The sequence below is a fragment of the Chlamydotis macqueenii genome, chromosome 5 (genome assembly GCF_036417535.1).
Source record: "Chlamydotis macqueenii isolate bChlMac1 chromosome 5, bChlMac1.mat, whole genome shotgun sequence".
In the NCBI taxonomy this organism is placed as follows: Eukaryota; Metazoa; Chordata; class Aves; order Otidiformes; family Otididae; genus Chlamydotis; species Chlamydotis macqueenii.
This window is the reverse complement of record NC_141560.1, coordinates 29,807,437-29,832,242: the sequence shown is the minus strand read 5'-3', so window position 1 is coordinate 29,832,242 and position 24,806 is coordinate 29,807,437. Positions and strand designations below refer to the sequence as shown.

Below are 24,806 nucleotides of genomic sequence, written 5' to 3'. Positions count from 1 at the left end.
TCTGAGACAACAGTCACATTAGAGAGGAAAGAAATATCTGTGATTACCCAGAAAAAAACACACCTAAAAATCATAGAATATAAATAGCAGTGACTCTGAGCACCAGGAATACTGGAACTCCAGACAAAAGAGGCTTTGCTTTGAGGCAACAGAAACAATGTTTTAGTGTCTAAAAAAAATTTGATAACTATTATATAAATAACTCAAAGAACATTTTAAAGCTATAAAAAAGTTTTCTTAACCAATACCAGAAACAGAAAAGGGGAGCATGGTGTGGTGCCAGAACTAGAGCACCCATGTGTAACTAAAGACATAAAACATTTCTTAATTGTATCTCTTCCTTAAGATCACTTGTGAAATACACAGTTCCCATTCACAGGGAAGACATTAGAGTAAAGCCAATCTAATATATGCCCCCAAATGTGGCGAAACTATCCAGACAAGTGCCAAAAGAAAGAGAGCAGAACACACACATATAAGTCAAAAGAACCCATGAAGCAGGGCAGATGCAGACTGGCTGAAAATGTAGGCATTTTGGTACAAAATATCTAGTGTAACAGGCAAGATGAGAAGTAGAAAGAAAAATGTTGTCAAGAAAAAGAGTGAGGCAGACAGATTGAATATTGCAGTTACCTTTTAAATTAAAGTATAGTGTCTGAAACCATTGAGAATTTAAGGTTTTAATAAAGAAGGAGGTATCTGTAATGTGACTTAAGCAGATGTAAAGATTCTCAGTGTTCTGGCAATGCAGAAGGCTGCTAGGCATTCAATTGCTATATTTGCAACTATGCTGTTAGATCAATGACTAATTTGATACCAGCTGGATTGTGGAGCCAGCTGCAGTGCAACACTGATAAGGAGCAAAATTAGACTGGAGAGATGCAACCAAGCACTGCAGATGTGCAATGAAATCATTATGAGACCAGTGTATAAATGCAGTCAGTCAACAAGGAACCTCTGAAATAAGAGATGTCATCACTTAAAGTTTAGTATTTTTGTTTTACAAGAATTCTACACACCTGTGGTCATGGATCTGTCCAAGCTCTGGTTTGAATTGGAAAGCAATACCTAAAAGAAACAGGAAAGTCTGTGTGATTGCTCCCTAGCATTCTAGCTGAATATAACATATTTGAAGAAAAGGAGCACTTAGATGTTAATTTCAACTTAGCAGAAAACCCCACAAATCACCCTGGAGTCCACCAAACAGAATTCTGTTAGTCTAGTAAAACTGCTGAAAAAGGCAATGTGGCGAAGCAGAGGCCATGCACCCATAGCAAGTAATGCAGAGTGGATAAATGGATATCAACTAACGGTCAGAAAATCTTGGTGTACACTGGTTCCGAAATAGGTGAACAAAATAGTGAAAGCCTGAACATGTTACAATTTTTTTTTTGTGAGCAGTATTCACTGTGATGTCAAAAAACACATTTTGGCATGTTGATCTGAACAACATAGCCATTGTTTTGCTGCATATTTTGTCAGATATCTGTAGGCTTTTACACTCATCAGTCTGAGCTTCTAGAGGTATTCCAGTGTCATAAGGACTAGGCACCCTTCCTCTAATGAGTAGCTGATGGCAATCTAAACATAGGAAATCAGAATGTCAAAGAAGAGGCAGTCCATAAGTAACTCCTAAATGGAAACCTGGTCAGGAGTATTAATCCAAATGCAGAAAACTTGAAAGAATCTGAATCACTTGTGAGTGGCATCTGTTGATCTTTGAAGGAGTTTGCTGCCAGCCATGAGAAACCAGGAGCCCCTCGGGAAACAGGCAGAACACTTGACAGGACAGTCCAGTCTTTCACAGAGATGTACAATCATTTATACAAATTTTTTTGCACACTTAGCAAAAGCCTGTGGATTCTTGCCATGGTCATACAGAGTGATGCAAAAGAAAAGTTAAAGAACCAAGAGCAAATTAAAGGAGGGGGTTGGGGGGGAAGGAAGCAAGATACCAGTCCTTAAATAGTAAGATTATTTCAAGGGACTGAGCTTTAGGAGAAATTGCTGGTGATACAGAGCTGCTGCAGCTGTTCCTCTATCATTTTTTCCTGCACCATGGTTGAAGTAGTGAATGAATGTAGGGTAAAGTTAGAATGAAAATAGCTTTCCTTCCAACAGAGATCCCCAGAGAGCTGAGGTTCTGAAATCAGTGAAATTAGGGATTTCTGACTTGCCTAAAAGAAACAGCACCACTTGCTCCCTTCACATGCACAAGGCACTTGTCTTCCAGGAGAGGTAATGTACCATGAGTTACCTGATGGGCAATATCTCACCTTTAAGACATCACCTGCTGCCGCCAGCTGCAGATAGACCCACACCTCACTTTTTCAAAAGACTCAGTTCAAGTGCTGGATGTACCTCTACAATAATGAACAGTACTGAGTCCTCCATAAAAGCAGATTAACATAGTTAGGAGCTTAGTATGGATGAAAGCAAAGAGAATATAGTTCTTTAAAGACATGTATCTTCATTTAGCTCAATTGTCTGTAAGATACATATCTATATACATATATTTTGTCTAACAGCACAAATGCTAAGTAAGTGAGTTTTGCTATTCCTGGCACATTTCAAAGTTACTCAGAGTATTAAAATGTTAAGCAATAAAATGTATATTTCATGGAAAATGTTCTGTTTGGCTCACATTAATTAAAATTCAACTCTTCCTGCTAGAAGTGAGATTAAAAGGGAGGTAGAATATTGCTGGCCAACTGCAACAGGCAACAGCAAGCAGAACTGCTTACTAGGGGACAGGTGAGATATATGTGAGGAGCTTTTTGCATCTCTTTTAAATGCCACGTGTCCCACAAGCTATTTCTTGACTGAATGGCAGGGCATTCTCTCTCTGTGAACTGACCATTTCCACAGACAGTGCTCCTCATTGCCATGGTAAACCAGCAGGTAGGAAATCCTGACCTTGGTGCCAAGGCATGCTCACATCATAGCTAAAATTTTCTGATTTGTCCCTGTGTGTTTAAACAGTGAGGAAATATATTTCTTGCACTTTACCCATGTGAATTCATGCCAGAAAATGCATCTTCTACTAATTTCCCCATTTCCTTCTTTCAAACCAGTCACTAGAAATATACTGCTGTAATAACTTGCACATCATTTAAAAGCTGCTATGCTCATGGGTGCCTATATCTGTTCTGAACATCTCTTCACTGCCTGGGTAACCTCCAAACATGGAGACCTACAGTGATGGGAGAGCTGATGGTTTAGGCATTTGGTTTGATTAAAGTCAGCATAGACTATTGGGATCATGTGTATGATTTGTTTGTAAATTTGATGTAGAGGTCTTAGGAGAAAGGCTTTTATATTGATATTTATAGTTTTAGAAGACTAAAAATAGCACAGAACATCCACCATTTCCAGTCACATGCATACTGCTTTGCTCTCTGGCGCTTTCTAAAATCTTCTCTCCTGAAGCATATGGTCCCTTTTCCAGGTTCTTCAGAGACTGCTGCATCTTTGAATTCATTTTTGTAGCTGTATCTTTTAGCATGCTAACTTAAACTGCCAGGGCAGAATTTCTGCTATAGATTTTAACACCAGCAGATTCTGATTGAGTAAATATCAAAATCAGGCAGTCTCCCGTGTTCTCATCCCTAGTTGTCAGGTCATCCAACAGCTGAGGATCTTTCTGAAGTTTTGACCTTAACTCATCTGTTCAGGCTTCTCAGCTACTTGTCACTAGTCAGCAGTGACCTTACAATTCATATCCACTTCTTTTGTGAGTCTCAGTGTACAGCGTCAACAATAGCTTGCACTGATGCCTGTTGTCGTTGCTTTGTATGACTATAAGATACTTGGATCCAGATCTGTGGGCACAGTAGTCTTAGTTCCTACATCCTTTTAAATAGTGGTGCTGGCCAACATATTTTTATGCACCCTATGTTTAAGCCTCCAAGGGAAGATCCTGGAAAACAGTTATGGATTTTTTTTTAATCCAAATTCTCTTCTGGTCATTCCTGGGGAACTGAGGGGTAAAGTGTTATAGGCCGACCTGTTTCAGAACCTTATTTTATAAAGTGGTGTGGAAAAGCCTAAGAACTTAGATACTGTTGGTTTTTAACACAAGCAAACGTTGCTCAATAAACATCGGTATCGTGCCTCAAGCAGCGGCCACTCCTGCTGGATGAAGCAACGCTGTCTTTTATACATGCTGACATTAGTTCCGATGGGCTTTAGCTGGTGAGTTTTTATGCATTTCTTTCATGTTTATCTTTTCTTTGTGCGGTCCTCGAATTGCGTGGCCGTGTAAAAGGGCTCATGAGCTGATGTGACCACCAGGTGGCCGACTACACTGCGTTCCCGGCGGGTCCTGGCTCGCCTCCCGAGACGGCCGTGCGAGAATGTTGTTGTCACTTCTGGTGTCAGGTGACGCTATTCGGTGAGGGCAAGCGTGGCATTCGTGATCTTAACTCTGTCTTTTTTGTTTGTTGCACCGATCAAATGCAAATGTATTCCCACTAGTGAGAATTTTTCAGGCCCATGAAAGTTTGCAAAATTAAAAACATATATAATGTCCTTAAAGATTTTGCTTGGTTTAAACTTTCAAACCTTTTTCTTAAGTGCTTAATGGCTTTACCAAAGGGCAGTTAACTTCTGCCTCTGCCATTTCTTCCACACTTTATTCAAGAACCAAAGAATAAAACTGATGCAATGGCAATTCTTCAAACATCAGTACCAAATGCCAATCACCAATGAGCTGGAAAAATTACCTTTAATAGGGTTAATGTAGTACTAGTGTAGTCGCTTAATGTACAAAAGCTCTATGGCCTGTTCTAAAATCTGTATTCATTACTTTAATTTCTTTAAACTTCTATTCTATAGCATCATATTATATCTCTAGCATAATAGCTAATGAAATGACCTAAAATAGTTGACTCAGATGTAGATTTGAAAAAAGTAATGTAGTACTATTAGCAGCATGGAGTATTCAAGAAGGCTTACTTTATTTTTAGAATTGTCACTAATTGTAAAATGATTGTTAAGCTAGGAAGTACATCCACTTAAACTAAGAAGTGAAACTACTTTATTTATGTAATTGAAGTGCAGATGCCATTCGTGAAGTTTCTGCCACCATAAAAATCAGTCACTTATTTCTCCTGATATTTTCAATAGAATGTATTCCTTAAAAGATCTGAAAAACACAGAATAAGCAATGAGATCTTGTTCTTTCCCCCTCATCCTTTTCTCTTTTTTTTTTTTTACATTTTTCCATCTTCATTTGGAATTCGTAAATTCCCTACACATACAGTATAGTATAACAAACATGTATTAACCAGGCAGACAACAGCTAAAGTTGAAGACATCAGTACACATTACTTTAAGCATGTATCTTTTGTCTTAATGGGCACAGATCTTTCTAATTTGTACTTGAACTCCCAGACAGCTATCATGGCATGCATGGTGACCAGGACAGGCTTTCCACAAATCAGGACTAGAATGTCTTGAGAGGATGCCAGAAAGGCAAAAGTTCATGTCTTCCTTAGCTCACTGTAGCTGAAGTAGATTTAAAATATCCTGAATTTACTGCATATTAATTCACTTCTGGTATTGTGTCCTGATATTTCCTGCTACTGTGATCTTTGACACATTTCTTTCCTTCTCAGATATATGCATATCTTTTCCAATTTTCAAGACATACCTTTTTAATTTTCTTTATGCAGAATTCAGACATTAAAATAGCAATGACTTACCAGTCTCTAAATCCACCGACATTGCAAGTGTTATATAGATTTGAACATCAATGCTATAGTCACCAGTTTATCAGACTGCTTAGAGCACATAGATTAGCATTTCAGTGAGGCACTTAAGTCAACACAAACTTGGGGTTTTTTTTCTAAAATTAATTTCTACAGTTTGCAGTATCTTTACAGAACTATTATTTTTTTAATTGCTGAAAGATAAGTTCTGTTAATATACAGGCATTATGCTGTGTACTGGTTTCAGAGAAGCTCATTACAAAATGCTAAACACAAAGGGGCAGCATCTAGAGCAGTCGGGGGTGTGCACTAGAAAATACTCCTCTTGTGGGTGAAATTCTCATTGATATCATCCAATTCTTCTGCAACTATGATCTTCTTCTCCCGCTCCACATCCTTCTTTCCAGCATGAGTAGAAGCAGAAAATAATCTTTAAGTGAACCAGAAGAGCCTAAAAAGTAAAAGCCAAAACATGAGTGAGTACAGGCAATATTGTCCATAAGTACAAATTAAATCCAAACCCATTTTTTTTTCATCTATATCAGGGCCAAGTTATTAAAATTTGCTTTCTAACAGCCCTGGGAAGAGTCAAGCCTTAAGAATGTCCAAAGTGTGTGTATTTGAGTTCACCAACCTCTGCAAAAATTGCTCAGCTTCTTTATGTTTTGGTTCCATAAATTGTCATCCCAGAACCACCAGAGTTAACCTGAGATCAGTGCAAGTCATCTGGTTTCATGTTTGATTCCTGTAGTAACGGCCCACATTGAAGCTATTGGCAAAGGTGTAAGAAGATAAACCAGCTGGAAGTTAAAATTAAACAAATTCAAACTAGAAACAAGCCATACAGTTTCTAACAGTAGAGGAAGCTAGGTATTTATCAGCTTACCAAGGAATGCCATGAATTTCCCATCATTTGCGTCTTTAAATTAGGGCTAGATGCAATACTGAACTATTTTTTTTCCAAGCCAGAAAGTTTAGAGCTTAATATAGGCAGATAAGGCAGGACTATGGCACATTTCATAGAAGCAGTGAGGTTAGATTATGACAATTTCTTGAACTTCAGATCTGTGAATCAGCCCAAGTTTTGTCAGAGAATATTTTGGCAGAATGCCATTAGAGATGAGAAGAGGCTTTCAGCTTTCATCATGCCAGCAAATAACAGAGTTCACATTTAGCAGCAGCATAAATCCTTGAAAATAGACACCTGAAAGCGGGGAAATAAAAAGAAACAGAGGAAACATTTCTTTTGTTTCTGTCTTGCCAGCTGTTCAGTAGACAAAATGAGCTCAGTGTCACTGCATTCATGTATTCTTTTGAAGGTAACTATTAGTATTAGTTCCTAAATGTCTTGTAGAAATAAAGATATATTAAGTTTAGAGCTGAGGTATTTTCTACAATCACTAAAATGTATCATAAGTGCAATAACTCTCTTTTTTTTTCCAGTATAGTGTGAAACAAACAATGTTAAGTAGAAGGCTACATTAGGCATACCCTTGCTGGTGGCCATTTGGAAAGAGGCTCAGTATCTCTCCTAGGCACAGCAGCTGTTGGAGATACAGAGAGACTGGCTTTCAGCATGTCCTGGATTCTTTAGTTTTCAACATTTCTGGGCAGAAGCAAAGTTCATGGTAACATCTCGCTCCATCCCATCACAGAGTAACAGTGCATATTTCTGTTCCTGGTGGTTCATCTCAACACTTCACATTCTTCTCAAAAGCTGCAACGCTCTTGAAGAGCAATCCCAATGTCCCGTGCAGGCGGCCAGAGACAGGATTCCTTTTTCGTTTTCCCTTTTCTTTTCCCATTATGTGTGTGATTGCTCCTCTCATTTTTATTGCTTAGGTTTTGTCTGTCTTAACTTATTTAAAATATTAAAATATTATTACATTCAGAAAGTCCATTTTTAGAAATTAACTCAGAGTCTAATTTTCTAAGACTTTGGAGGTTAAAAAAAAATCATATAATTTATCATGTATGTTAGTTTTTAGAAATAATGGCCACACTGATATAGTCCTTTAAATATCATTCAGTAAAGATAGTGGTGGTGTTAAGTGTTCTAGAACTGAAATACATCTTCGAAGAATTTTTTCCACCTTCAGAGTAGTCTAGCTCTTGCTGAAGAAGCTGCTTGGGCACAGCATTATGCTGTTTCGATCACCTGTGAGGAAGAGAGAAAGCATCTGTGTTGAATACCCATTGGTCTGTCAGAGTGTTCCCAGTCTCAGATATTCTGAAGAGGGCTGGTTGCTAGTTCTTGCTGTTCAGTCGTCCTTATACACTTAGTTTGTTTCAGGGACCACTGAACTTCCAATTGATAAGGCAAAAAATGATCACAACCGTAGAATTTGCTATCAAAGCTGTTAATACCATAAAAGTGAAATATTTTCTTCCATGTTAAAATAATTCAATGACATTTGTGAGGTGTACAACTTCTTGCCAACTCTTCTAATTTAAAACATTATCTGTTTGAGGAAAACATATGTTAGAAATTTTTAATTCAGTGATAGGAAAGGCACTAATGAAATATGCATGTATGAATTTTGTATTGCATAAGTTTCCTCTTTCTTGAAATGTGATTAAAAGCCAAACATCTGGATTGTGTTTAAAAACTTGAATTTAAAGTTTTCAGAGAGATTCAATCTATTTTGACACTGTACACTTAGCCTTAACATTTTCAGCATGCTGTTAACATTGCTTGCTATTGTAAAAAAAATAAGTTCAGGTTTAAACAAAGTTGGACTTCTCCTAATGCCAAAAATGTTTTCTGAAATAGCTGTTTCTGCAGCATTCACACAGTCATAGTTTAGACTGTGTCAGCAGTTCCATTATAAATTTGCTCTTGAAAGTGGCTTGTAGTTGATCATAAAAATAACTTTTCAACTTGAGAGTATTTTTTGTTTTATAATAAAAAGTAATATTTTTCCTAGAATAATATTTAAAATGAAATATTGTGTTCTTAAGAATTTATAAAATTCAATGTAAAATGAGATTAGCATACTGTTAACACAGATAATGGCACTGGGATGCCAACTTTCCCTTTGTTTTAATAACATTAACATGTACTGGAAAAGTGAATAGCTATTATCTGCTCTGTCTCTTGAAGGGTTCAGAATATGTCTGTCTGGAGATGCTAATAAGTAGTTAATTATGTAACTTTATTTTTAAGGTGTTTTAACAATAGTTTTGATGCAGTATGTTGCAATGGTGTTGCTATAAGAGGAATTACACTGATGGCCAGTATTTTCGTCAGTGGAGATGGTTTAGCACTCCTAGTGGACCTGCTGCCTGTGCCAACTTTGACATAACTCAAGGGAAATTATAAGGAACAAATCAAATAGCACATTATAAAAACTATTAGCTTTCACTTTACTTAATACAGTACAAGATGTGCATTTTAAATAAAAATGACTTTTTTTTCATTATAACTTTGGGGCAAATTGAGAAATCTGCTGTCAACACCCTTTCTGATCAGCACCTAGATGGGTCTTCAAACAGATGTAAATTATGTCATGTAGAAAAAAGTTCAAATACCTTAAAGATCATGTTGTTACCCTAGATACTACAGGTAATGAGACCTCAGATCTACATGTTTTGAGGTTAGAGACTGAGCAGGCTAGACACAGATTCTAGCTGGTCTTGAGTTGAGGTCGCTCACCAACCTGCAGAGATTGCCAGGGATCATTTTATTTTCTCATAGTTGACAAGGTCTAGTAATGTGGACTACTACACCTGTCCCTTAAATGGTGGGGGTACTGATCTGTGTGGATTCTCCTGTCTTTTGATGGAGACTTTGAGTTCTGCCTCTGTTGGTCTGTGGAACTTAAGTTTCTATTTGGCTCTTTTTGCTGTGGGGAATCTCATCTCTCATGAAAGAGTACAGCAAATAGGTAAAAACAAGAAGGATCCAGACATATTCTACCCTCAAACATATCCCAGTAGGTATTGCTAGAAGAGACGATAATTTATTTGTCGATTTTCAGTCAGACTTCACACACGAGAGGATATTACTGACCACCATTAGCATTCTGGCTGAGTAACAATGGAGTAAGGACTTCAGAAGAGCCAGTCTGTGAAAGATAAATGTGCAGGAACATCCATTTCAAAATAGAATGATACCTGTAACACACGGCTTGACAATAGTCAGTGCATTTGGAATTAAATCTTTGTGTAGAGGAGTTCCAATTTTGTGTTTCATGCATACTGCAGAAGCAGGCACAGCTTAGCAGAAGTAAGGATAACAGGTTATAAATTACTTTCTTTGATTATCTTCTTCAGAAAATCTCCATCATCTTACATTGTTGTATTTTATTTTGCAAAAATGTCAATTTTAAAATGTAGCTTTATGAGATTTGGTGTATATATAGGGTCAGCATTCCAGCCAAGGACGGAGCTGCAACTCTACCTTTTTGTTTCCAGGCCAGACAGTTTCCCTTCCTTTCGCTTTCAAATAAGTTTTCTGCTCAGTAATGGACTAACTGTAGTCTACACCAGTATTTTGGAATCTTGCTTACTCTCTGTTTTTGTCCTCAGTAAAGATACCTGAGCACTAACTGAAAGTAGTTATTAATTCCTAAAGAGCACTATTTTTATTTATTTAATAGCAATTATTCTCCAGGCAACTAAATAAATGTAAATTAAGCTAAATCCACATTTGATATTTTAAGCATATCTGCTGGTTGCGTGTGTATTAGTCTGTGCCAAAAGTCGCACCTCTGATGAAAGGCATGAAAGCTCCTCAGAGCTCTAATAGCGTTGTTGCAAGCAATACAAGACGAATCTCCGAAATTCCTTTGTGTATCACCCAAAGATCCCACAGTTTATGAGATCGATAGATTGCTGTAACATGAAGTACACCAACTCTGTGGCCTTGCCTGAACCGTGCTCTAACTGGTATTGTGGGACCGTGTTCTACCATCATCTGCCAGGGTTTGTCTTTATCTGTAGATGGGTGGCAGTTTACAGATCCAGCCGAATCTCATGCACCTGATACTTGATTACCCTTGCTATATGAATTCAAACTGCTGTATTTTGTCTATATGTTTTTAGCAATTTAATTATATTTAAAATCTGGTTAATAGTGTAGTAAATAACTAGTATTGCTACAAAATTGCATTCTGAAGGTAATGGGATTGAATTTCAACACAAGTTGACACTCAATTAAAATTTCCATATATCTAGTGAATTAGCCAGTTCTTGGCGGCTATATTAAGGTGGATGTCTTCCTGCTTAACTGAACACTGAGCGAGACAGGCAAAATGCCTAATAAAGCCAAATCAAGGCTTAATATATCCACGCAAATTTTTATTGTTTGTATCAAATATTAAGCTTGCAGAACAAACTCAGGGATGTGAATTAAAAAAAAATTAAATAATCAGTATTTCAACAAAATTCCTCTACTTTTAGAATAATGAAGCTTAAAAAAAAAAAAAGAGAAGCCCTTAAAACTTCTTACTGAATTACTGCCATCAGCCAGATCCATGGGGCTTGCTCGGCTAAAAGCCACAACAGACTTTGTAATGCAATGATGTAATCTTGGCTTTGTGTCATTTATATTCAACCTAAAAAAACAATTTTCCTGAATAGACAGGCTGACAACAATATTGTTCAGTGTTGGTTTTTATTTGGATTGTTTCCAAATGGTTCATATGCCTCCACAGCAACACCCCATGCCCGCTTAAGTTTTTCCTCTCAATTCCGAAGTTTCCCCTTTTTCCTCGCATTTTATTTTGCTTTTAAAGTCCCAGTTCTGTTTGTGAAACTAACCAGCTCGGCCACAAAATTAGGATGTATCTTGCAGAGTGCATTCATTTTACTTTTTGCATATTTTTCCCGAGGTCATGTCAAGGTTAGTTTGAATTCCATCCTACATTAAGACTTCTTTCACAGCTATTTAGCTCTGCAGCCTACTCCCCGCTGGGGTCTGCCCCTTGGGCACGTCAAAGCTTCAGACCTGACAAATCACACACAGATGAAGCTGTACAGTTTTTTAAACAGTTTCATCAGCAACGTGTTGGTTTTGTTTTGTTTTTTTTTCCTTTACACTATACTTTTTTTTTTTTCTTTCCACTGGAGTTTATTCTCTGACTTGCAGTATCCTGCAGACTGATTTCCGTATGGAAAATTCCCTTGCTCAGGCGAGTTGTAAAATAGAAATGGTGTTGTACGGTACGTGCCACTCACAGCCTCCCAGAAACAGAAAGTACTGCCGATCCTCTTAATTAGTAACAAGCTATAGCTCCTTGTCTAGTAACTGCAATCGTATTGTTAACATCTATTTGCAAAGAAGAGCCTAAAACTCTAAAGGCTGATAAATATTCAGAATTTATCGTCCGTATTGCGAAGCCGTTAGTTATCTAGGAGAGCTCTTAGTTGTTCGCAGGAATAAACTTCTGTCATCCTTGGGATTACTCAGATGAGCAAACGTTCATCGGTGTCAAGGAATGCCGCTGTGCTTTAGCAGCAATCCTTATGGGACTGGGGAAATTGTAAGTGGGTGTGTATGTGTATATACAAAATGAGCTTCACAAGTATATGCAGGGCTTTCACCGCCTACGTTCACGCACAGACCGCCCCCCCCCCCCCCCCCCCAATGTGTATGTCGCTGCACAAAAACCGGTTTGAAGTGTATAATGCAGCTTGCAGGTGAAAATGGAAAAATTTCAAAAATTCTTAGCCTTAGACTGCTATCTGCATTTTAACATTTTGTGAAACTAATGGTGCAACACCATTTCCCATTTAATTGATGAAGTTAAAATGCTTGGCTGCTAATGAGTGTATTAGCAAACAATATACCCTTAACAAGCTTAAGCAGCTCAGGATTTTAAAAAGCAGCTTACTGTCCTCCTCATTTTTATAAGACAAAATGTACTGCCTTCTACAAATTGCTTGATCGACTGATGAAGTACTATAATTATAGTTGTATTGCAGTTTTGACAAAGCCACAATAACAGATTGTAGTTTAGTCCCCCACTCCAGGCACACAACTCTTTGCATTACAAAACCCCGTTTTACTGGTCTAATTCTTCCTGAGAACAAAAGGCACCTGGAGATGTTAACTATATACTAAAAGAAAACTTAGAATCTGGGAAATAATAATATTGAAGCATGACTTTTCTTCTCGCACTTAGTTCATTGGGAATGGTATCTAATGAAGAGTTGTCTAAAGGCTTGCTTGTTTGGAACTAATTAAAGACAGATATCCTAAATAGAAGAAGGATCATGGGAATTACATTAGGTGTCTGGAGACTTGTTATTCTTTTGGTACTCTGAGTAGATTGTGGAAGTTGTTAGGGATTCAAGAAATAAAGCAAGCTAATAAAAAGTTCTATTTTTCTGGTTATTGGCCAACTATTGTATTTTTGTTTGCAATAAGATTTGTGCCAACAGGCTAGGGGCTTGAATAAAACATTTAAACATTTGTGCATTAACACATTATGGTGAAAAGAGAGTCTTGTGCTTTCACTCATTGCATTTCAGCCTTCAATTAATGTGAAAGCACTACAATGCCTATGCAACTTCTCTTGCCTAGTGGTGCACCATTTATCATTGCAGTTTTACATTGACCTTGACACCCACTTCATTAGAATAAAGATTGTCTACCATTTAGGTTACATTGTTCCTCTGCACAGAGACCCCATGCAAATTTCTGTTCAGATAGAAGAGCTGTGAGCCTGTCAGAGGTCATCTGCATTAAATGATTGCAGCTATTTTCCAACTGCTTCTTTTCATTCTACTCAATTCAGGCTAGGAGGATCAATCAAGCCCTCTGCCTGAAACAGTGGGACTGCTGGGAATATAACTGTTTTTGGTAGTAGTGGATATGCCCTAAACAGTATTAAATATTTAATATAAATTCATTAAAGGGAATACAAAGTCTTCAAAAAGATATTATATTTATAGTAAAATTTAAAGGCTTGAGATCACCTTCCTTAAAAAAAAGCAGAACAATGGATATCGACTGCATAATTTTTTAATGTAGGCAAAATTTAGTGCATGAAGTTACTCCATATTTCCTTCAGTATGTTTATTTCTCTAGCTGCCACAGGAAGGAATGCATAGGAGAAGCGTAATCCTCATTTGCTGCTTTCTGAAACAAAAAAAAGCAAGGTGTCTGCGGGGGTTTAAGATGCAAGTGCTAAGATTTGTTTGGTTTCACAGGCATGCACCCATACGCACAGGCACTCTCATACAAATACATGTTGTACCATTGTGCTTATTTGCAGGGGAAAAAAGCAAATGGAAATAAGTTAGTGCACTCCTTCTTGAGTTTTCTGAGTGATATAATTGGAATTAAATTATTAATGGGAGATACTTTAAAAAGATTGTTTTATGATCTTCTATTAGAGAATTTGCAATTCATTTTAATATTTGTAGTTTGATTTATATTAAAGATAATGCAATCTATGTCCAATTAACAATACATAGCCAATGTAATATGATTTCCAGATCATGCAAATGGATTAAACTAGAAGAGGAAAAACCGATTCTTAACCTCAGATGTAATTTACTGTGTGAGTTCTGGCAATTTTAAATGACACTGCACTTTTTAATTTTTCCAAAGGCTCGGCAGCAAATTTATCCCAATCAAGAAAGCCTATTATTAATTTACAAGGACAATTGTAGGAGTCTTTATAATTTCCCTGTGCAATTATTTGCCATAAATTGCTAATAGTGAAATACATGAAGTTTGCAAGAAACAGCAACTGCTATTTATCTAGACAGATCACTCAGCCCATATCTTGAATGTTGTCCAGAGGTTCTAGTGCTATTGACAGCATAAGAAATACAACCAAGCTTCTGGACGATTCCTAAAGTGTTTCACACTGATAGTACCAAAAAGGTAGAAGCATTAAGAGCTATTGTGAAGGGTAGGCTGGCCTCTAGCAGATTCCTTCACTTTGCTTGTATACAGCTGAGCTTTGGACCCTGGACTTAGGAATAAAAAGAGTCTTTGTTCATCACTGAATGGCATTAGGCATGGGCTTCCTAAGGGGCCACCATGAAGCCTAGCATGAAGAGTGCAAACATTATCCAGAAAACAAAATGAGAATGTGTGTGAAGAGATGATGGACAAATATTGCTACGTGTGCATTGCTATATGTTTTTATATATTTATGTTACGTATTTGGTGAATTTGCTCCCAGAATATTCTTTACTCAATTTTATGCATGCAGTATATTTTGCGGATGTGTGGCAGTGCTGACTACACATGCACATACGGACACTGAACACGCATGTGTATGTATTTGTGTCTGCAGCAGCTGAAACACCTCAAAAGGCAAGTTTTTAAAATTTGAAGATTCAATCCAGTTAAAACTAAAATTGCAGGTCACTCAGTTCTCGTCTCAGTTGTGTATCGTACAGTGCCATTTTGTCAGTATGTGAACGATGGAATGCAGAACATCTACAAATAGCACACCCGTATTCCAATAATGGAGAAAGTTCACTGGCTTAATTCTTCTGTACTTCGTAGCCATAGCTCCACTGTGTGTTCAGTGTGTCTAGTCTCTTTTCACTATAACCAACAGAAGCACCATACAAAAGTCTTACAATGGATGTCTTAATCTCTCTGTGTGCTTTTAGAGCATTATTTTGAATTCCATCATGCAGGCTTTTTTTTTTCTTTCCTCTTCTGAAGTTTTATTACAACAACAGAATTCCCAGGGAGCTTTAGGGGCAAGGTTCGCATAATATTGCCCTAAAGTTTTGCTCGAGGGGTGGAATCCGCACCCAGTCCTGATCATCTTTTTGTGGTGTTTCTCTTTCTGAAAGATGCAGTGCACAGTCTTACAGAGTTGTTAACTGTGTACAGATTTTTTTATTGTTTACCAGACAGTGCACATCTACGAACCTTTCATGATGATTTCTTTCTCTGACCTCTCAGTGACTAGGCATCTTGTTCCTTAACACTGAGGGAGGCTGAAAAATGCTTGAGTTGCTCAATGTGTGCCTTCTATACCAGTTTCAAAATGGCTTATTCTTCTGGTTTCCATGGTGACAATTAACACTGTTACAAGGCATTGTTCCAGTCTCCATTTGGGCAGAATTTTCGGGTGTGATTTTTCACACACACACAAAAAAAAATGGTTTATATAATTTTTTTTAAGAAAAGGCAAAAAAAAAAGGCACAGTTTAGTATAAAGTGTCAAAAAAATGTGTCTCAATCAAGCCTGCCTGGATTTCTTAGAATATTTTTATCAGGGAAGTAAGGTTTTAACTTGCTTTGTTTTGGAATTCAACTTCTCGTGGTTTAAATATGTTTGCCAAACTCATTCACAGCTAAATGATACTACCTTTTTTTAAACTCTGCTATTTGTGCTTTGAGGAATATTGATCGTATTGAGTGGGAAGCAATAAAAAGCCAAAATTCTTTAACTTGCGTATCAATGTTTTGAATTTCTTTTGAGTGGCTTCAGGAATACAAAACCAGCCATGCATGCACACAGCAAATCATGCTGTAAATATTTTGTAGTTTTTCCAGTATGTTGTTGCTGGGGTTTTTTTCACCAGTTTTTTAATATGACAGACGTTGTGGGAAATGAACTATTACTCATGTATTTATTATTGTGGCTGCTGCGAGAAACCTGTGACTTTAACTTCCTTAATCTTATTTTTGGCTATTAAACAGTAATCTATATCATAGCATCCACAGACTGTCACAATGGAGCAGCCTTTGCTCACTTAAAGCTGAGGAAAGAATGAATCTGAAGATTAAATTATCTTCTCACCACAGGATTAAGTAGTCCTACCAGACTAGGGTTGTGCAGCACTGATAGAGCTAGTAGCTAATTTTTCCATGCAACTGCTTAGAGTGTAGGTGTTTGATGGATTAAAAAACAGCGTTAGCAATAGCATCTTGTGCTATCAGTTCTCAAACTCTACCTCCTGTGCATTAAGCTCTTCCCTTAACTTAAAATACACACTGCATGTTAAATATCCAGGAGTGAAACAATACTGACTCTCAGTCACATACCAATACATCTAATAATGAACTGAATTCTTTCATCTTTTACAGTTACAGTATAATGCATTTTCTATCAATCAGCGCTTTCATCATGCTTGTTTATACAGTAGGTTACACGGTGACAAAGACAGAGCACGTACATAAAATCTAGCTTATTTATTTTTTAATGTAATAACCTTTTATAACATCTGTCACACTATTTGGATTATGCTGCACTGAATTATTTTATCTAGTCCAAAATTAAATGAAATGTCTTCTGTTTCTATGTTAACGAGAGCATTGTAGTTATGAAACACAGGATGTATTTTATTTCTTCATCAGTCCTGCCCTGTGTGGGAACATACCCAGCCCCAGTCCAGGCACCAGCAACTGCCAGCCCAGAGCAGGTGATGAAGAGTATTAACTGGCTGTGCCTGCACCAGTGTCGCACAGCTAGAGGACTCCCTCAGTCTATTAATTCACTTGACAAAAGAAAGGGAGTCGCATGAACTGGATTGCAGTGCCTAGCAAATTGGACTCTGGATTCCCCTTGATATTACATGTACTTATGGAAATAATTATGCAAATCCTTTTCAGCTATATCATCTTTAAATAGAAATCAGATTACATAAAGAAGATTGTAATCTGCTCCAGTAACCGTTCTAGCTGAAAAGGCAATAATACAGGACTAAGAAGCGTACTTGTTGAACATTTTAGTCCAATAAAATGGAGTTGCCTCTTGGCGGATCCAGTTCCCTGGTGCCAAACCTGTTTGCTACCTACCGTTGTACGTTTCTAAACCCCGAGTCGCAGTACACCAGGTATCAAAAGGCAAGTTCTTGATAAACAATTCCTTGGTTTTTACTATGCATATTCATGTAATTTTGGATACGCAGACACCTGATCAGTGTTCATTAATAATGAGAAATGGTTTAAATCACCTCATTTAAAACATTTGCTCTATGATCCACAAATGACTAATATTTGCTGAAGTTTACATAATACAAATGATGTGCATGTGTTGTGTAAATGAGAGATTAAAATATGAAACTAACAATATGCAAACATATGCATGGAAATGCTGAGGACCTGTTAGCTGAAACAGTGATTTCACACCTTTGTTATTTTCTTTAAGCTGTCTCCAATTGTATTTTTGCTTTGTTTTCCTACAGAGCATATTCTTGGATCTGGCAAAGGCACCCATGTTTTAAACATTCCTTATTCTAGTTTAATTTTTTATACTTAGCTCAGTTATTAACATTTTCAGTATGAGCTACTATAGCAGTTTTCTTGGCTGAATTTAAAGCAAAGAAAGCTTAATGTTTAGGATGCAATTTGCTAATAGCTATGCATAATTTATGTATGTCTTGTAAACAACTTTGTAAGAATATGTGCTGAACTCTCCTCTTTCAGTAAAAGGTGCATTTTTGGCTGTCTCAGAAGTTCTATTTCTATAAGTGTTTATAAGAGGGAGAGGGAATTAGCTTAACCATATGTAGGGTATGTATATGAGTGGATGCCTGTGTTTTCAATTTTTTTTTAATTTACCAGCTGATAAAACATAATTAATCACTGTAGTAACTTTTATATTTAATATAACCTTAATTCAGGTTTTCAGAGAATGCAGGTTTTAAAGAGATTTATTTGCCAGTGTGTTATTCCTGTTTTCTCTCTGCCTTTTTTTTAAAACAATAAATAATAGTGTAGGAAATGAAAGGTAGTTTCAACTTGAAGAAACTATTGGACTGTATGAGCATTCTGGCTGTTCTCATTTGTGTGCCATTTCACTGCTCCTGTTGGTTGATGCAATAAAAATCAAGTTACTGGCATTGCGTTGTAAGGGAGTTATGTCTAGTTGTTTTTCTAAAGTGAAACTCTCGTGTTTTCAATTGTAATAGCATTTCAGACCTGTATATATGACACAATCCACAATGCGAGAGAGAGAAGAGATAAGCTGTACAGGAAAAAGAATTCTGAAGTTATTTCCTTGTTGTGGGTTTGTTGTTTTTTTGTTTGTTTTTTTTTTTTTCCAATGGAGAGCCTCACTGTTACTTACTGAAGCAGCATATTTGAAAAATAAGGTACCACTGACTTGAATGAGACAAAGGCAGATCAAGCTTCACATGAGAGAGTGTGAGTAAATATTACTGTACAAGTGCATATTGTGAGTGAGTGAATATTTCTGTATGTAATCAATTGTTAACTGCCTACCTAGGTATGTCACCCGGAAGGCTATGTGTTTGGTACTCAAATCTCTTATGATACGTCATGAGAAGGCTGTGTGCCTAAGAAAAAAAAAAAAATTAAAAATGGCATAGTAAGCATGATCGTAACTGGGCACATAGGATTAAAGTTTAATTTTTTTTTTATAAAGAAAACTCTACATGGTAGCTAATATTATCTATTTCTTTTCATTTTAGAGATACAATGTAGAAATGTCAATCAGGCACCCGAAAAAGATGGAACTGCTTAGTAAGGTTGAAGCTCTGAAGAAAAGTGGTGTTTTACTACCAAATGATCTCCTTGAAAAAGTGGATTCAATTAATGAAAAATGGGAACTGCTTGGGGTATTTGCATTTTTATTACTGTTTGTGGGTTATGTGTACGTTTTTGTGTGTTGAAGTACGCTGTCTGTCTGATTTCTAATTTGAGGCACAAATATCTCTCTCTTTCAATTCACCACGTACATTTCAAACAAGCTACTCATGCTATTATAAAAACTCCATAGTATTTTCCTCTTCTGTTGATTTTTTTTCTATTCCATGCTTGTCTCCTGTCTGACTTTAATAATTTTAGTTCTTTAATACATAAAAATGTAAGTAAAATATGCCATGTATTAGGGGTATGCACCAACTCAACTATAATGCAGTATATCTGATATACACTGACTGTCATGCTTGAGTGAATGTTAATAGAATTTATTCTGAAGGTACATGTTAGAGACATCTACTGTTTAACTATTTACTATACCCTTAAGATGAAAAGTGGGGTTGTCACTGCATATTTCAGGTCACACTGATGGCTCAAAAACAAATATGCAGATTCAGTACAAATCTGAATACCTGAAGCTAAGAACACAGCCAGGATATGTTTCATGCTGCTGTATTCAGCTCACTTTTGACAAAAGCCAAAAAAGTTTCATGTAATTCATTTCACGCTATGATGGGCTGGGTCTCAGCCAAAGAGTGAGATACAAGAATCTGGCAAAAAAGGCAATATAGTGATTCTGTTACCCAGAGACCAGTGATGGCATCGTGCAGGAGACACTATTGTCCTATTGTTGTAAAACAGCTGAGAGAGAGAGAGAGGTCAAACTATATTTTTTTCCATCCACTTCTCTCCTTAATTGCCTTCACTTCAAATCAAGGGTAAGATAAATTTATACATTACTTTAAATGATTAATTATAGATGTGTGATACTAGCCATACAGTTACATTGCATAATTTTGCATGCTATTATCTTAGTTTTAAAAACATTTATAGTGTATTACAAGTGAGCTATACGTGCAACCTGCCAACAGCATTTTAAATACAGACTTGTGTCAGTTCAACTTGTTTGGTAATGCGATAGCCATTTTACAGAGGGTGGGGCTTTTTTAGTTCAGCACAGTTGTTTCTAATTTCTTGATTCTCTACATGTGAAAATTTTCAGAAAATGTTAAAAGTTGCCTTATGACTAGTGAGCTTATTTTTTTTTTTTATTTTTAATCATCTGCAGCATCGTCACAAGCATTTTAAAAGTATTTGAACATTAGTAAATTTACTGATAAAAATGGGACTTATTAACCTATTCTTTTACATCTGATCATGACAACTTGTATTTTAAAAATAATTTCAATTATGACTTTCAAAATATTTAATCAGGTTAAGTCAGTGGTGCTGGTTAGAGCTAGTAGGATATAAAACTATGAGATAAGTAACTGACTGTTATTGTAAAATTCTAGAAAAACTCTTTCTTAAAAAAAAAAGGAAGCTCTCCACTTTTCAGTATGTTAAAATAAAAAATACCTCTAGATTAAGTTTTGCCATTAATTTCAGCATTTACAGAAAAATAAAATATAACTATTACAGTTTTCCTGCTAAATGCAATTTCATGAATAATAAGCAGAGTTTGATAGAGTTTTGTTTAATTTAATAAAAACCTCTGCAGAAAGTAACGGCACTAGGCATACTGTTTTAATTGGCATGATTACGTTTTAATTGGCATGAAAAAAATTAAAGACAAGGATTTTAACTTCTAACAATGGTAAAATAGAGGGATATGGTTTTTAATATTACTTTCATCTAAGGTGAACAGTGTGGAATGGAAATACATTAGAATGAAATGTCAGTGGTGCGTACAGTTTAATCTGTGAAATTTTGTCCCCTGTGCTGAATATTACTCTGTCTCAATTGCATATTAAACAACCCTATCAAGGCAGGCATTGGCATCTGCTGTGCTGACACAAATTGTGAATTAAATGAAATTGATGTCCTCTGTCGTATATTTATGAAGACGGACCATTCTCTGAAGTATTCTGTTTATGAAGAATTTATGATTGCAAACTGTTCCAGAACAAAAAAGTGGCAATAAATTCTTTTTTGTGACCCTACCCTCCAAGGGCATTGATTTCACCTCCTGCTGCTACTTTTGTTACAGCATAAAAACAATAGCTCACGCTGGATTCCACTGAGGGTCTTCAAATTATCAATATTTGCACCATGAAAATAGAAGGGTGTTGCCAAGAAAGCATGTTTTTCAGTTATAAACTCCTAAAGATGTTATTTACAGAATGCCACACAGTAGATTAATGTCTGTTAATCTAATTTTATTTGTGTTTTAAAGCTTATTTTTGGAAGCTAACTTCATTGTTATAATTTATATTCCAGTAATTTTCCAAAGCATGTATTTTCAACAGACAGCCATACTGGGTCACCTAAAACTGTATCTTCATGTTACAACAATTAATCGCTGCTAATTATCAGTTTAAAAGGCTATTGGATGTGATTGTCAGTGTATATTCAATATTCTACAATCAGTAACACAGATCTAGTGCTTCTAATAAGTGTCAGACTGACAGCCTCTTATAGGTCAGATAAAATACTGCTTGGCATAGAAGAAGCAGGCTACACCCTATCTCCCTTGTGATGTTAAAGCATTGCCTTTCAAAATACTGAAAAGGAAGGTAACTTTCTATCCCTGGCCTCTTCAGAATATTCATTATGCTCACAGCATCCACTATCAAAATGTTATTCAGTGGTTCTTTTATTAGAAATACTACTTTAAAAAGCTGTAGTAAATTAGTTTCGTTAGCGATCAGAGGTGAATGTTTATTCTGGTCCATTATTTTTAAAGTGGATGCTTAACATGGAGAACTTAAATCTGAATTTAGTTGCTGAAATAATTGGGCTGATGTTCAGGAACATTGAGGCTTTGCAATTTCTAGCTTATTGACGTCTGAATGAGTTCATCCACTTTTAAAAGCATACCAGGTGTTTTGTGACCTAACTGCTCCTGAGTACAACGCCAGGGCTACAAGTTTGGAAATTATGACCTGGCAGTTCATACCTCAACAAGTATTTCAGTATTTCAGTGTTTCCTGAAAAGCTTAGACAGTACCTTGGATAAGAGTTTAGTGAACTTGGTGCTCGTCATATTTCCTGTTGCTACCTAGAAACCAGTAACTCTTATGGTCACAAGTTTCTAAAGCCACAGACAGATTCTGTAGACTAACTACTTTTAAAAGTTACATACCATTTTGTCTCCTCTGTCCACAGAGCTCTTAATAAAGAGCAAAGTCAGTGACCCAGAGAGAACAGCATAAGTGAGAAACAAGGATACAAAAAATGAAATTGATTAAAACAAGGAAACAAAGAATGAAATTGATTTCTATTGGTAGTGATTATTAAAAAACCCCATATCTCTAGTCATCTAACAGATGCTTCTTGTTGCACATTAACCTGTATATGTTTTGGTACGTAAGACTAATCTATGCTTTCTTTATCTGATGCATTAGAAAACCCTAGGAGAGAAGATCCAAGACACAATGGTAGGGCACAGTGGGTTAGGTCCACGTGACCTGCTCTCGCCTGAAAGCGGCAGCCTGGTAAGGCAGCTGGAGGTCAGGATCAAAGAGCTGAAAGGGTGGCTGAGAGATACAGAGCTTTTCATCTTCAATTCCTGTCTGAGACAAGAAAATGAAGGAACAATGAATGCTGAGAAACAACTGCAATATTTTAAGGTAATAAAAAAAACAATAATAGTTTTCATAGAGAGACTCCTCTTTATGGTAGGATAAAATATTTATCTTATACATAACATAATGCAATGCATCTGCATATGTAATCAGATATTCGTATTTTCATCTTCATATATGTACTGTGTGTTCATTCATGTTGATTTTATTGAATCTTTACAATAATATTTATTCCTTAGACTTTTTGCAAAAGAAAGCTTTAGAGGGCTGATCACACTGCAATTGGAAAAGCAGCAGTATTCCTTCGTTCTGCTTCACTATAAAGCTGACTTTTGTAACGAAAATCTTCATTCTGAATTTCACTCCCTACATCAGTTGAATTAATTAATGTGTTGTGTGACCATCAGTTTAATAACCTATTTCTCTGCATATATGAGTCAAGAGTAGCCTATTTGAGGTCACATTTACAGCGGTGTGTCTTTAGCATACGTAAGAAAACGTTGAAGTTTGTGGTGAATAGATGTGTGGAAAAAGACATTTACTCTATGAGATTTGCATTAATCTAGGCCACATCCTAAGCCTAAACCTGAAGATTTATGGAAAAGAGGAAAAAGAATTGTAGTCATGATGCTATATTCAGATAGATAAGCTCCTTCAACTGAAGGCCAGCATTCAGGTTTTCAACTGACGCACTGGAGGTTGTATGTTTTGTTCCATTCCCCAAAAGTGGTGGGAGCAATGAGGAAAGAAGACTATTAAGTTAGCAAACAAACCTGGTAGAACCATGTGATTTTCTTCTGTTCATAGCTATCACTTCTAAACAAACTCTCACCTGAGTCATCATTGCAGGCCACTTTACTTTGCAAGTGATCTTTGACAAAAGAATAAGAAAGGAATCATGAGTAATTGTTGAGCTTTAGAGCTAAAGAGGTTTTTCTCTTCCACTAGTACATCAGGGTGTCTAGGGCAACTGCACTCTTAAGATGATGGACAATTTATTAAATATTCACCTCAAAGGGCATGTTGCAAACACTTCTAAACAAATATTTTTTTAATACGAGCTTTCAAGAAAACAACAGCAGAAAAATGACAGTCTTCCCAATGAGTCATTCCCTAACTCTTCTTTTCCGATCATGAAAGTTGGTGAGAAGGTGGTATCAATGTAGGTAAAGTTGATGGAGGTTTTTTCAGGTTCCTGAGCATGTCCATTTGAATGCAATTTTAAGTTTTCTTATGACGTTCATGTTGTTTGGGGTTTTTTTTAATGATTTGTTGTCTTCTGCTAATGAGGAAAAAATCACGCTACTGATTCTGTTTGTTCTATCAGCAATCTTCAAAATTACTGATTATGAAGGACGGTTGACAGACCTGCAGAACTTAACAGGAATAGATCCATGTTTTCCGCAGGAAATGTTAGATGCTTCTTATTTCTGTGCAAAATTATGGCATTTATTTGAGTGCGTAGCTATGAATTTAAAAATCTGATTTCAGACAAACTTGGGTTTAGATATACATATATATATATATATGACTGAGACTTTCATATATATATGAACAGAAATACCATGACTATGTTACTTACGTATTTGGAGTATGCATAAATCTCTCAAATGAAATCTTATAATATTTATATGACATGATGTCATGCCAAGCTCTAGAGATGCTAAACAGGATAGTACCACCCACCGTGATGTAACCAGAGTACTTCGTTACTCAGTTGATTATCTATTAATTACATAAACAATACATTAATTATTTTTAAAATGGTAGCCATTAGAGTATAAAAATAATTACCTATCAAATATGGTGAGAGCACATCACTGTCATATATATGAAACCATCTTTGTCTCATTAAATCTGAAATCCACTATAAGTAAGTTTTCCATTCTTCACTGATCTCCTGGGGAAGTGTATAAAAGAGAAAATGGGTATAATTAACAATACTACAATGTATAATACATATATTTGAGAAAGAAC

The 24,806-nt window shown here is 36.3% G+C and overlaps 1 protein-coding gene across 1 annotated transcript in view; it reads left to right on the top strand.

The window, feature by feature from the left end:
• The window catches only part of AKAP6 (A-kinase anchoring protein 6), a 295,501-nt gene that overhangs the window by 222,855 nt on the left and 47,840 nt on the right, over positions 1 to 24,806 (top strand). The window contains exons 10-11 of the mRNA XM_086749479.1: positions 19,074 to 19,220; positions 22,650 to 22,874. Coding sequence (XP_086605605.1) covers positions 19,074 to 19,220; positions 22,650 to 22,874 — 372 coding nt within the window. The remainder of the gene's footprint in view (positions 1 to 19,073; positions 19,221 to 22,649; positions 22,875 to 24,806) is intronic.